Raw genomic sequence first — 13,678 nt, forward strand, 5'->3', positions numbered from 1 at the left:
TTACATGCCCTCTAAAATGCAAAACTAAGGCACTATAAGGTATCTCCCGTGGCCCCCAGTGACCACTGAGAGCACTTGAAACTACACAGAATCACAGAAAAATACAGAATATATTTCATGGACACTGGTTTTTCCTGTAGACAGAGATAACTAGGTGCTTCTGCAAATATTGGGTCTTTTAGAAGACAGTGTCAACTTTATTGCTTTTTGAAATGCTGTGTAAAGCACAGAACTTTACAGTTTGCACATAAGCAATTTCCATCTTTAAGTTTAAATATATTTATGGAAGAAAAAGTACATGCATATGAATAGATATAATTTTTTAAATCACCATTTACATTAGAAATTTCTTTATACAAACATCTTAGCTTTTTTCTTAAAAAAAAAAAAAATTAGCAACTGGTAAGACCCCTCTGAGATGGCAGAAAATCCAGCTTTCTGTGTAAGCAGCCTTTCACTGAGAGATGTGAGTGATGGCAGATGAAGGCCTCTTAAGAATAGACTCAACAGAAAATGACAGCGGTTCATTCACAGAGAGTTTTGTTCCAACTTGTTTGGCTACGAAAAGGTCTTTGGCATATCTGTCTATTGTAAATGTGTACTTCTGGTTCTCCTTGACTAAACACTCTCTGTGTTTCTTAGGGCCCTCTTCAAAGGCCTCTTTGACAAATGGTGTTTTCAACCCAGGACCTGATTTGTCATTCAGAGTTTGCTGGAATAATGAGTGGAATGGATTATGTTTAAGTGGCAGAGGGTGCCTGGTGCTTTCTTTGCTGATCTTGGTTAAGATGTGCCCTTGAGCTGCCAGGGAGTCCGAGTCAACAATGGGAGAGAAATTCCGTCTGGGTGGGGAGAATGCAGACCTCTCGGGGACAGCCTGGTGACCCTGAAGGTCACCTCTTGCGGTCGGGACCTCCGGAGCGTGAGGCAGAAGCAGCGAGCCTTCTAGTTTGGGGGGCATCGCGTCATGTTCTGCCACAAGTCCATCCTGGACTTGCACCCCCTTCAAGTCCCAGCTGGCCCCAGGCTTCAGGGCTTGAACCGAAGTGGTGGTGTTTAGCAGGCACTGCTGATAGAGAAGAGTGTCACTGATGGGGCCACACTTGGGCCAAACTAAAAATCTCGAGGACAAGGGATACTGTCTGTAAGTCGTGGCCACACTGACATTGGAAGAAATGAGTTCCATATTCCCAGACCCTGAATACTGCATGGTTAGATCAAGGCAGGTGGGGAGAAAATTGCAGAAGTCTTTGTTTGGCGGTTCCACTGGGGTGGGGCTATAGGCGCTTTTGTAGGAGTTATATTCAGGTCCGTGCACCATGCGGTTGGGCAGGAACAAGGCAGCAGCTTGGGACGCTTCCAACATCTCCCTCTCTTTATATTCTCTCTCCAGCATAATGTTCTCCAACTCTTTATCAGCAAAGGCCCGCCTTTTCCGCATCCGGTCACTTACTGGGGGAGGTAGGGGTAAGCTCCCTCCCACGTAAGTCTCGGCTGGAATGGGGCGGTAGCCTAAAATAAGCAAGCATCGCACAGGAAAAGAGATTAACATCTAGGGAAGACAAATCTGGAAACCGAGAAGGCAACAGAAACACTGCAAGTCAGCAGAACAAGAACAATTCACAGTTCCAAAACATTCATTTTTTATACAGAAAGCAAAAGTATAGGCTAGGTTTAAAATGGGTCTCTTTGGGGAGCAGGAGAGCCATATTGTAACTTTCTGTTATTGTTGTTTCGTCATTAGGGGTGTGTTTGTTTACCTTTACGGGCAAACTTCACTGGTTGAAAATGTAATACACTTCCCAGGCTCCTACACATTAAGAGACAAATCTGCTCATCTTGCTTCAGTCAACGCTTTCTCACTATCCGTGTCATCTTTTTTCATTTTTAAAAAAGATCTCTATTCCTAAAGCTGATGGCATGGCTATTTTCTAAAGATGGTTCATTATATACACATTGTTACAGGTGTAGAAAAATCCAAGAAGAACTAGGGAAAAAGGGAAAGTTACAGCAGATTAGTGGGGAGAAAAAGAGAAGAGAGACTTAAGGAAACAGAGAAACACAGAAAATTGAAAAGAGCTGTTAACTAGTCCAACAGACTCTGCCGTGATTTAGCCAGGCCCTCCCCCAGGCTGGAGGTGGGAACAAGCAAACAACAGTAAAGGCAGAGGAGAGGAGACCAGCAGCTATATTGAAAAGAACTGATCTAAAACATTTTTCCCAAATTCTGATCATGTTGGCCAGATACCAAAATGGTTGAACAAGCAAACATTACAATATAAAGTCAGTGCACATTTTATGAATAAGGACAAAGTTAAAAAAAAAAAAAACGACGACAATTAGCATGGCATAAATAGAATTCCTGGCAGCATAAAATACTTTGAGTATTTCACTAATGCCAAGCACTGGCTGCTCTCAAATTTGTTTGAAGAATCCATTGTGATGTTTGTGTTTACATAGTGACAAACCCATCGTCCTCATTTGCAAATAAAATAAAATTTGAAAATTAATGTTTCCAGGTCTATGGTAGGTTTTGCCAGGATGTTATTTACTTGAATTTACTCTTCCATTTAGCCCTCCCACTCCTCAGGGTTGCTTTGGCACCATTTCAATCTATCCGTGTGGTCCCTATGGCTATAAATCTGTTTACCCAGTTTGCACGAAATTCATTAACATGAGAAACCATTCTAAGGTCAGAAGTATACAGGACAGGGCGAGACTATGAACAAGCTTTAAAACCTGTGTAGAACCAACGCAATTCAGAAGCCACATTAAAAAAAAAAAAAAAAAAACGGAATTCAAATATCTACTTAAAACAAAAAAACAAAAAAACCTGCTGTTCAACCTGAATCTTATGAAGGGACAGTGATTAGAACAAATATAAATTTTCCTTTATTTACATGGTGAAAGGTGACCAATGTATTATTTATCAGACCAATAGATAAATCCCATCGCCAGTGTTGCTTTTAAAAATCAGCAATATTTTAAGAAAAATTCATGTATCTCCAGGCTTTAGAGAAAATCAAAACATGGTAGAGAGACAGAATTCACGCTGTTCAAATTCAACTTCAACCTCCACTTCTCTCCTGTGATTCAAAACCTCTTCCAGATTCTACAATCTTGACTGTCAGAAATGGTAAACTGAGATGTGAATAACCACAATTATGTAGCTAATCCACGGAGGAATACAGTACCATGAAAAAGAGTGGTATTAGAGGTTGGATCAGCCAGACTAGAGGTCTTTATCAGTGTGGGTAGCTGTTCACCTCCTTATTTGACTTATTCTAGATCCAAGGACAACCAAAGAATTTTTTTTTAAATTTATTTCCTGGGGCGCCTGGGTGGCTCAGGCCTTAAGCGTCTGCCTTGGGCTCAGGTCCTGATCCCAGGGTCCTGGGATGGAGCCAAGCCCCTCCTCGGGCTCCCTGCTCAGCGGGAAGCCTGCTTCTCCCTCTCACACTCCCCCTGCCTGTGTTCCCTCTCTCACTATGTCTGTCTCTGTCAATAAATAAACAAAATCTTTAAAAAAAAAAAATGTACTTCCCTCTTCACGATCAGGTGGCAGTGGATCTTTGCACATCCCTCATGCTAGGGCAAATTTCAAATGCACTCCATGTTAACCCCTTAACTATTAAGCAGACAACAACTATTAAGCAGACAGCAGAATTATCGGTGACGAAAACCTCAGGAGGTATGTGAGATCCATTTTCCCACATCCTGATTTCTTCCCTAGAGCAAAACTTCCTAATAAAAAGCACCCTGCCCTCAGACTGCTCCTTCACAGGTTAATAAAAATGCCATATGTGTGAATAATGGGAATCCCTCAGAACTTGGTTTAAAAGGCTGAAGGATAATTCTGCATTGCTTTACCTTCTAAAATGCTTTTGGCCAGCAAACTGGGTGCCCTGACTTGCCTCTGATACACAGCTTTGCGCTCGAAATTATTCTGCTTCCCAGAAAGCCCCTTCTTGTCCTGTAAATACAAGAAACAAAATCAACAATGCTCTAAAAGAAATTGTGGGACAGGAAGGAGTAGGAAGGGTTATCAGCAACCCCCCCAAATGTATTTATTTTCCCAACCCATGTCAAAAAATGACTCTAAACAAATTTACACCAGCACCCCTTAATTCCTGGGCAACAAGCTGGAAGCTCTGTCTGAAGCCGCCAACTTCAGTTGATGGGGAGTGGGGCAGATTTTCTCTAGGGCCACTTTGCTAGAGTCACCCCAGATTCATCCCGCAGCCAGAAGTTAGGGGACATCCCACAGGAAGGCAAAATCCACAGCGGAGACCATAGGAGCCAGGCCCCGAAGGAGAGCCGTGGAGGATAACTGTGTCCCAGGCACCCAGACGTAGGGCCAAAGGTGCCCATGGCCTGCCACTGAGCAGTGAGGTGGAGCTGGTTTCTTCTCGCAGTAGGGCAGGTGCGATGGGGCGCAGGGGGTTGAAGGAGAAGTATGAGGGTACCGGTCTCACAAACTCTCCCGAGCCTGGCCCAAAACACTGGGAGACTGGGATACAGGCAGGCTAGCAAAACCCTCAGAGGTCTCCTGGGACGGAGAAACAAGGGGAAACCCGACTTGGCTCCCTCCCTCACCGCCAGGTCCGTGGTATTCTGGGCCCTTCCACGCCCGCGAGGGACCCAGGAGATCGCGGCGAAACGCACCGCAGGCGGGAGCAGGCCCAGCCCAGGGCCAAGGCCACCTGGGGCATCTAGCGTACACTCTCCCGGGCCTTGGGAAATTTTCCAGTAGGGTCCCTGCCTTCTGTGTGTATGGTGATCCACTCCCCACTCCCTCCTCGCCAAAAAGTAAAAGCAAAAACCTTCCCATGCCCTGAATCTGGGAGAAGGGACCCCGCGCAGCCTCCCTCGCTCTGAGCTCTCCGTGCGCAGGAACACAAGGAAACGCGAAATCCTAAATTCAAGAAGAGCCTCACCCTTAAAGAAAACCCTGGCTCTCACAGCTGGAGCCTTCCACCGGCTCAAAGGTCAGAAGCTTCTAGCTTCATGACCTTGGGCTGCGGGCACCTAACGTCCCAGGCCGTTTTGGTCTCATCTGTAAAATGGGCAGCACGTTCTGCCTCTCTTAAGTGGGCCGCGACAGCCGAAGCGCGGAGCGCACACCCCGCTGCGTGGTTCTTTTCCCGAGATCCCGCACTAGAACACAGCGATGGACGACAGAAGTGGTGCACTGCGGCGACCGCTGTTCTCCTCCTGCCCCCAGCACCACCAAAATAAACGTTAACATATAAAAGATTGAAAGAAAAAATGTCTTTCCCACAAAGTTCCGAGCCACTTTCAGGGCCTCTCCGCCTGCTTTTCTTTTCGGCCAAGCTCCCCCGGCGATGCCCGCGGCCTCCACTCCACCCCGCCCCGACTCCGCAGGCCACGGTGAGGAGAGAAGCGTCCTCACCACCCTTCCCTGCAAGCGCCTGGCGCCGCGGCCCTGGGCCCGGGGCCCGGGAGCGGCCGCGTCCCTCCCCGCGCCCGACCCCCACGGCGGCCCGGGTCTCCCGGCGAGGCGCGACCCGGGGCCCGGCGGGTACGCACCTCGGTGGCCTGCTGCCTCCGGAGCGCCACCTGGGCGGCCATGACGCGCTGGCGCTCCACCACCAGCAGGCAGTTGGCGCACTGGCAGTCGCGCCAGCGGCAGAAGCGCTTGTGGCCCTTGAGGCAGGACACCACGCCGTGGTTGCGGCAGCGCGCGCACTTCGGGGTGCGGCTGAGCTTGCGCGGCTCCGCGCCGCCGCCCGCGTTCGCGCCGCGCTCCGGCGGCCCGGCCTGCGGCGGCGAGGCCCGCGGCGCGGGGGTTGGCCCCGGCGGTGGTCCCCGCTGCTGCCCCGGCCGGCCCGGCGCCCCGGGGGACGCGCCCGCGTCCAGGCCGTCGCCCTCGTCCTCCGCGTCGTCGTCGTCGTCCTCGTCCTCCTCGTCTTCGCCGTCCCCGTCGGCCGACGGCGGGCTGGGCCCGGGCGGCGTAGGCGGCGGCGGCCCGCGGCCGTCCTCCTCCAGCTCCAGGCTCTCCACGTCGATCTCCCAGTCTCCGGCCGCCGGGCCCGCTGCCGGCCGGCCTGCCATGGCGCACTGCTTCTCGCTCCGGCCTACGCTCAGTCTCCTGCGCTCTGCGGAGACACCAAAGACCCCAGGACGCACCCACCGCCGTCAGGCACCGACCCCCGGCCTTGGGCCCCAAGCTCCTGGTCTGTCGCCCCTGGCCCCTTGAGGAGCCCTGTCTCTACACGTCCCTCACATCTGCACCACAGTGCCTTTCTTGTATCTTTAGGGTCCCCAGAAATCCCCAACCCAACAAGGGTTTTATCTATTGATTCTAAGTGCTCTATGAGCACCTGACCTTTAACCACAGACCTCTCTGGCTTTACACCCGCTTCTGGGACAAGTCCCTAGGTAACGCACGGCTCACACACACAAAAGTATTGTGTCCAACTAGACCGGCCTAGGCTACTTGTTAGGCTTCCCCACACCCAGCTAGCAAGGCCATGATGAATAGGAAAACGTCGATGGGAGAGTCATTTTCCTTTAGATCACAGGGGCCTTTCAGACCCAGCGAAGTACCATCCTACGCCTCCCAAGCGCCTTTCATCCTCTTACACCACCACGAGGACCCCTTTTTGAGCTTGGAAAGCTCCTTTCATGCCCCCCAACCCCAGCAAATAATCAACTGAAAACCAAATTTTTTCTCCTGTCAGAGCCCCATAAGGACACTGGGCATGGAGCTGCAGATGTCCTTCCAGCCTCAGTAGTGCTTGAGCCGCGCAGGGCTGAGCTGCACGGTCTCCGTATACATCGGGCAGGGTTTGCACTTACAGGCAAGACATGCAAGTAAAATAGAAAAGATAAGAAAAGGTGATTTTGCCCTCCCTGACACCCGGAACAACATCACAGCACTCACCAAGACTCTGAGGCCCAGGCTAGCGGCCGAGGCAAAAAGATATCCAGCCTTGGGACCTGGCTCTTGGGCTGCTGGCTGTGCTTGCAAAAAGAAATCGGGGTCGCCACACCCTGCCACGAAATCTGGGGCTGATAGCTGGAGGCCTGGAGCCCAGTGGATGGGGAGTAGGGGAGAAGGGTGGAGAAGATGAATCAAGTCCTCAGCGGCCTCGCCCCGCACATCCCGGACTCTGCAAAGTTCTAATCGGTCCTTTGCCCCGGGCGCTTCACCTCGCTGAAGCTGCTTTCGGCTTCCTCGGACCCAGTCTGGGCGGGAAGGTTGGGCCGCCCTGGCCTGGCTCAGATCTCGGGCTCTCGGGGCGGGCGGGTGCACGCAGTAGCGTGCGGCGCAGCGCCCCTGGCTGCAATAGCCGGCCTCTGCTCCCTTTCCTAGTATTATCGGCTCTGGGCCCCGAGCTCCGCGCCCTCTAATTGGACGGTTGTCAGGCGGTGTGCACGCTGATTGGCCGAGGCGCGCCGGCCTGGTGCTCTCCGCCCCCTCGCGGCCGTCGCGCCCCTCCCTTCCGCGCTCCTTCCGAAAATCCTCCCGCGCAGCGTTCGGTGCAGCGGGGTCGTCTGTCCCAACGTTAAACCCGAAGTGTGACAGCGTCTGCTGGGGTGAAGTCGCCATTTATCTCGCGGACTATAGGAAACAAGCAGAAACATACTCTTAACGAATCGCGCTGTTCACAAGAGAAGGTAATGGTCAAGGCAGCTGTCAGAAAGACTGGTGTTGGTCTCTACGTTATCAGCATCTCCAGTATTTCCGCGACTCAATAACCCAAACTTGGGCGCGGAAGTGGGGCCTCTCTGATCGGGGGCACAGCGGCATCCTACTTTCTCCTGCAAGACTAAATCAGTGGTTACCTGGCACCACCAGAGCGCCAGGTTGACGGACAAATGATCTGTAGATATTTTTGTGCCTAGCGCCCCTCATCCTTGAAATGCAAAGTAGTTCCTCATTAACTTTCATCAAACCCTCGAGGCAGGCAGGTCGCCAAGTCACCCACGTCACTTACGTTTCTCTCCGATGTCAATTACTGTTAGTTGATGGGGGGGACGGAAATACATGCCATTAAGAGATTTAGGTGCAATATATTCACTCTAAGCATGTTTTTAAACGAAGCTTTTTTTTTTTAAGGATGACTTTTTTAGTGTGCATGGACGTATTTATAAAGAGAAAGACTTTCTACCGTCTGCATCAAAAATCCCTTACGCAGATGTTTAATAACAGTTAAGTTTTCAACAGGTTGAATTAGTCCCCTATTTCAACGTTACATTTTATTTCTTGAAAATCACTTAGACGCATTTCTAGTAACACCTTTAAATAATCGGTGCCTCTCAGGATCGGTTTAGGAGAGATTGGGAAATTGAGTGCCACTGCACTGAGCACATAGTAGGCCTGCGATAAATATGTGTTAAAAGAAGGAAATTGCTGAACTGGTTCTAACGTCTCTTTTCTCGGAGCCCATGGAAGGAAGTTAACCAAGTTCTGAGCAGTGGAAAGGGGGCAGTGTAGGGATTACTGTGAAAGTAACGAGATCGGCCGGCGGGACGCGCAGGTATTCTCAAGCCTTTGGCAGAGTTGCAAAGCTCTTTCCTGGTAACCAGACACTGGGATTTCCCTTCGTGCGGGTGCTTCTCCCCGGAGCCTCTCGCGATGTCCAGCGGAGGAAGCACAGAAACAGTCCTAATTATTGCAGTAAGCGGCTGCTCAGTTGCTCTGGGCGTCTCAGAGGGTAAATTGGAAGCTGTGCACGTTCAGACACGGGACAAAGCGTCACGCAGACCCTTCGTGCCTCTCGCTTGGCCCCACTAATAACACCAGTGATTTTTCTTACCTTTTTCGTAGTTTCTTATACTCGTCGTGGTGCATTTGTTCACCTACGTTAGAGCGTTTGGATTCTCAACCACAGCAGAAATGTGTTATTTTCCCCATTTTTTCCCAAAGACGACACTGAGGTTCAAAGAGGAGCCCTGGGTCACGCAGTGGTCGCTGGGAGAGCAATGGACTGGTCGGCCTCTTCTCTGAAGTCTCAGAAACTTCGCTCCCAACCACAAAGACTCACAGTGGGTCCCCATTTTTTTTAATTTTATTCCCAGGCTCCCCGTCTGATTTTTGTACCTGGCGTTATGAGCAACCCTCCTGTAACAGGACACAACACGTTTGTATCAACTCTTCTGCGTCTATTCTTCCAGCTACATTTCTGCTTTTGCAAACACGCATTTCAGTGCTTCTCCCCTGCGACGTGAAAGTGAACGACAAACCTCTACCAGGGCTGGCCGCGTGTGCGCACGGTTGTCACCCTGGGCTTTTATTTCATTTATTGCTTTTGCGGGGGAAGATATGAAATCATTAGCCCTTCACTAGTTATTCTGAATATTAAGAAACAAAATCAAGAAAGTAGGTTGGCTAATGTGGGGTAATAGATTGAGGGGAAGGGGAACCGGGAAGGAACGGGAGGGCAAAGGGGCACTGAGTGGCAATTTCCTAAACAGAAAATAAACCAGACAGCCAGCCCTTGAACTAGTTGGAGTTGTAAAAGCTGCTACAAAGGAGGAAACAAGAGGGATTTGTGTACAGTAAACCATGCGGTCAAAACTGGGGCAGGAGATGGGGGCTGGGGGTGTGGGAGGTAGTAGAACCCAAGGACAGTGGTGCCGGCTCCTGGGACTCAGAGCAAACCGAGAGAGCAAGGTCCTGAGAACGTGGGTCGTCGGCTGGACCGGCCTCCCCTGCCCGGACGCGGGGAAGGCGGCGTTCTCCCGCTTGCCAAGGGGATTGGGCCCGCAGATTTCAGGTAGGTGGGCCCAGAGCCGCTCCCTTCTCAGCACGCCCCCACCCCTAGCAGAAACCGACAAGACAGCCCCACTGCTTCCTCCGTACTTCCCAGCCCAACTCCGCTGCTCCCCCTCTACCCCACCCCCCACCTGTCCTACCACCTTCCCGGCACACCATCTGCCACTGGGAGGCCTGCAGCTGTAATCCCGATCCAGTTGAATTACACTGCATTCCCTGGCCCCGAATGCCCCCCTGAGTATCACAATTCCAACAATCGCTTAGAAGTGAGGTATGTGGGAAGGGAGTGGGGAAAGGGCTGTCTTTATCTTGGGGTGAACTTCAGGAAGTCTGAGGAACTCCGATATTAAACAAGAAATTATCTCCATTTTTCTGGAGAAATGAAAAAGGAATGAATCTAAGGTTACACAAACTTATTTAAACTTGCAGAAGCAAAAGGAGTCAGAGAGCCTGGGCTGTAGACGTCTTGTTCCACTGACCACGTGATCTCGGTCAATTCTATTTCTGCGCCTCAGTTGTCTCATCTGCCCGATGGGAAGAGTGGCCTTCCTCCGTGTAGTCTTCACTTAGTAGGAACTGTTCAACGAACGTTTGTTGGTTGATCGGCCAACGGCCCGTCCCCCGCAAGCCTCGAAAGCTCGACCAAAAGGTGAGGGCGCAGAGAGTCCAGGTCCTTTCTCCGGGTTCTTCTCTAAAAAGGCGTCAGGCCATGAGTTGAGGACCTGTTAGGTGAGGAAACAGAAGTCCTTTGCCTGGTAAACCGACACCAAATTACCAAGTGCTAGTCCGAGTCCCTCTTGTAAATGACAAAGCAGCGGGGCCGCCTCGACTCTGCGGGTCTGGCTTGGTGGGGGAGGCCCGTGGAATCTCCTCTCTTAGCTGCTCAGCGCCTATCTCTGCTTCCTTCTCCTCCTACCTCCAAATCTCTCTCACCCTAGCCGCCGTCCCCCGTTCCCGTACAGCTCGTACCTACCCGCTTCGAAGACCCCCTTTTCCAAGTCCAGCAGGGGAACTTGAACAACAACGCGGAAGGGGGAAGGGGTCTTTTTCTTCTTTTTCTTGATAAAGGTGTCTTTCTTTTTTTCTTCAAATACCCCTCCAAAAAGAAAAAGAAGAAAGAAAGAAAGAAAAAGAGGGCAGCGTGTTTCGGATCAGCTCCCGCTCACGCGTGCATCCACTGCGGCGCACCCCGCTGGCCTGCCCGCGCCCCGCCCGCTGCACGCAGTGCCTCCCGCCCGCGTGGCCACGCCGGCTTCGGTGCGACTCGAGGGCGTTTGGCTTCCCCCCCCCCCCCCCGGCTTGGCCAGCCACCTCTCGCCGGGTTCCTTGAGCCCCCGGCCTCCGGACTGTAGCGGGCCATGGGCCGGTTTCCGGGCGGTGGCTCGGGGTAGGCGATCCGGCTTGGAGGCCGAGCGCCCGGGTTTCGGAACTGGCAGACATGGCTTCAAATGCGGGGTCTGCCGCTCCTCCTCGGCTGGGTGGTAGCGAAGAAGATCCTTCACCTCCCTCTGCGCCTCACTCTCCCCCAACTGCGAAGAGGGGTTAACCTTAAAGGACAGACCACTGTAGGTTCCCTGGCTCGGTGACCCGGCCATACTGACCCTGGAGTACCTGGAAGTTGTTACTTGTATTAGCTTATGGTTGTCATTTTAACTCCGCTAACTAGCCTACAGAAAGCCCGAGGCCGGGGGGGAAATTCCAAGCCTGATCTCCTCCCCAGCCGGCCCGACTTTCCAGCTTCCCAGGCCTGGAGACGAAGCTGGACCCTGGAGGACCCCTGCCCGGCATCACCAGCTTGAGGCGCCAGCTAGATCAACCTGCTGCGAGCGCCTGGGGTGGTGAATGACACTTGGAAATTTCTGGGTCTCGCAGAAGTGCTTTGCTGTGGCCGGTTATGGCTCTGGTTTCTCTGGAGATGAACTCGAATCCACCTCCTCTCGCGGGGAGCTACTTTTAACATTGTATCCTCTCACAACTTTGACCGGCTGTGGACGCGGCGAAATAAATAATCCCAGATGGGATTGCAGAGATATGATTTCCCAATTTGCTTTGCGTAATCAAATATACGACCTGTCACAAGCAAGGGGGCGGGCGGGGGGCAGCTTTCGGGAGATAACTGTTCTCCCTTTCCTTGTTCTGCGTGCCCAAAAAAGCTGAACAAAAGCACAATGCGATCTGGGTTTTCCTCCCTCCTCCGTATGAGACAGGGTTTAAATCACGGGCATTTGAAACCAAGAGGGTCATGATTAGTCCAGGCCCCCCCGGTTTTACAAATGCAAAGGAAAACTGAGGCTGAGAAGCTCATGGGATTTGCTAGGGAGGCATACAGCAACACAGTGGCCGCGCGGGACCCACGGGGCCACAGTAACTTCTCAGGCTCCACGATGCCTTCATACAATTAAAAAAATAAAGTGCCCTTTGCAGCGGGATACGGAGTCTGATGGTGGAACTGTGAAGCAATCTTGCCTCCCTTGCATTTCTGAAGGATCTGCCAGCCTTCGGGTCCCAAACCTCAGGCAGTATTCATCCTCCTTGCTGGGAAACGTGGCTCAATTCACTGGAGAGTCATGTAGCAGCTAGGAGATGAGGCAACCACAGAACTCCTTCACTCCTCAGTACCCATTCCAAATGGTCATCAGGGGAGGTATAGACTCAAGAATGGTAGTGGAACCTGGGTTCTACCCCAGGGGCAGTGCCATGCTATGGAAGGTTGTCAGGAGAGGACATATGGCTTGTTGCCTCGTCCGGAAGCCCTGTGCGCACACACAGGGCTCCTGCTCTGGACCTCCCACTACCCCTAGGGGGCCTCATGACTAACTGAAACAGTAAACCCTTAACCCTGAGAACTTACGCCGCCGCTCCCATCCCACATTGGGGTTTACCATTTGGAAGGGGCAGACTTTATCCACGCTCAAGTCACTCTCGATATTTTCCTGACAGTCCAACTATACCAAGTAGAGAGAAATCAAGAGAGAGAGAGGAGGAAGCAAAGCAGGGAGGGGTCCTCAGGCACTATGGTGAAAATTTAATTTCATCCATGTGTAGCAGGCAGTGGGTAAATTTTTTTCACCTTGCTGGGCCTCAGATTCTTTGACTAAAAAGTGAAGGAGTAAGATTCAGTGGTTTCCAGATTCTCTCCCAAACCTTAAAGTCTCTAACAAACTTTAACGTCTGTTGATGGACTCGTGGCTCATGGTAATAAGATGAAGGACATGAGAAAAGTCCAAGGAGGAAAAGAGGAAGAGGAAAAGAATTAGGAACAAACTTCAGTGTTGGTTCTGACATCTTGGTGGTATTTCGGCTCTACCATACTTCTAAGATTGATCCTGTCTAGTCAAAATGCTAGTCAAAAATGTGAAAGCAAAATCAAAACAAAACAAAACAAAAACAAAAAAACTGTCAACTAGTGAAAGAGGGGAACATAGAGTCATATCACAAAAGAGTTCTCTAGAGCCCAGATCCAATGAGGATTCATTCTGGTGACAAAGAGGGTTCTCACAACTCACAAAGGTTCCAAAGTAGGATTTTAAGCAAAAACTAACCAGGCCATTTAAACAGGCCTTCCTAGCCTTGTTCTGTGTGATATGCTGGCTCAGGAGTCTGAGTTTGGGCTTTGGGGAAAGCCAAACTATTTCCATGGCTGTTAGCCCCAGGAAGTCTCTCTGAGAAGGGTCTCTCCTGGCAGGGGGGATCCTCCTAATTTCTACCAGAAACATCCCTTGGCTGAAGCTTTTTTTTTTTTTTTTTTTAAGATTTTATTTATTTGAGAGAGAGAAGCTTGGTAGAAGACCCTGACAGGGTAACCTGCACAGCTCAGATGTACCATAGTGTCTGCTAAGGATTGGGGGCCGGGAGGGGGTAAGTAAATCTCACTTAGGAAGAGAGGATCAAACAGCACTTGGTTCTGTCTTTGCTTTCCTGTGGCTAGCAAGC

General features: G+C 51.1%; 1 protein-coding gene across 1 annotated transcript; it reads right to left on the bottom strand.

The window, feature by feature from the left end:
• Positions 1 to 454: 454 nt before the first annotated feature.
• Positions 455 to 6,075, bottom strand: DMRT2 (doublesex and mab-3 related transcription factor 2). Its single transcript, XM_028117312.1, has 3 exons — positions 5,551 to 6,075; positions 3,871 to 3,973; positions 455 to 1,512 (listed from the first exon to the last, which is right to left on the bottom strand). Exons 1-3 carry the CDS (start codon positions 6,073 to 6,075, stop codon positions 455 to 457), a joined length of 1,686 nt encoding a protein of 561 aa, XP_027973113.1.
• Positions 6,076 to 13,678: the final 7,603 nt, after the last annotated feature.

The sequence above is a fragment of the Eumetopias jubatus genome, unplaced genomic scaffold (genome assembly GCF_037043125.1).
Source record: "Eumetopias jubatus isolate StellerSeaLion01/CBP00866 unplaced genomic scaffold, mEumJub1_p1.0 scaffold_15, whole genome shotgun sequence".
NCBI lineage: Eukaryota > Metazoa > Chordata > Mammalia > Carnivora > Otariidae > Eumetopias > Eumetopias jubatus.

Bases quoted from the DNA above. Each gene is read 5' to 3' on its own strand.
- DMRT2 (XM_028117312.1), bottom strand. From the start codon at position 6,075: ATGGCAGGCCGGCCGGCAGCGGGCCCGGCGGCCGGAGACTGGGAGATC. The intron at 3,974-5,550 runs GTGCGTACCCGC...TTGTATTTACAG, and splicing joins GGAGGCAGCAGGCCACCGAG to GACAAGAAGGGGCTTTCTGG. The intron at 1,513-3,870 runs GTAAAGCAATGC...TGCTTATTTTAG, and splicing joins GGCCAAAAGCATTTTAGAAG to GCTACCGCCCCATTCCAGCC.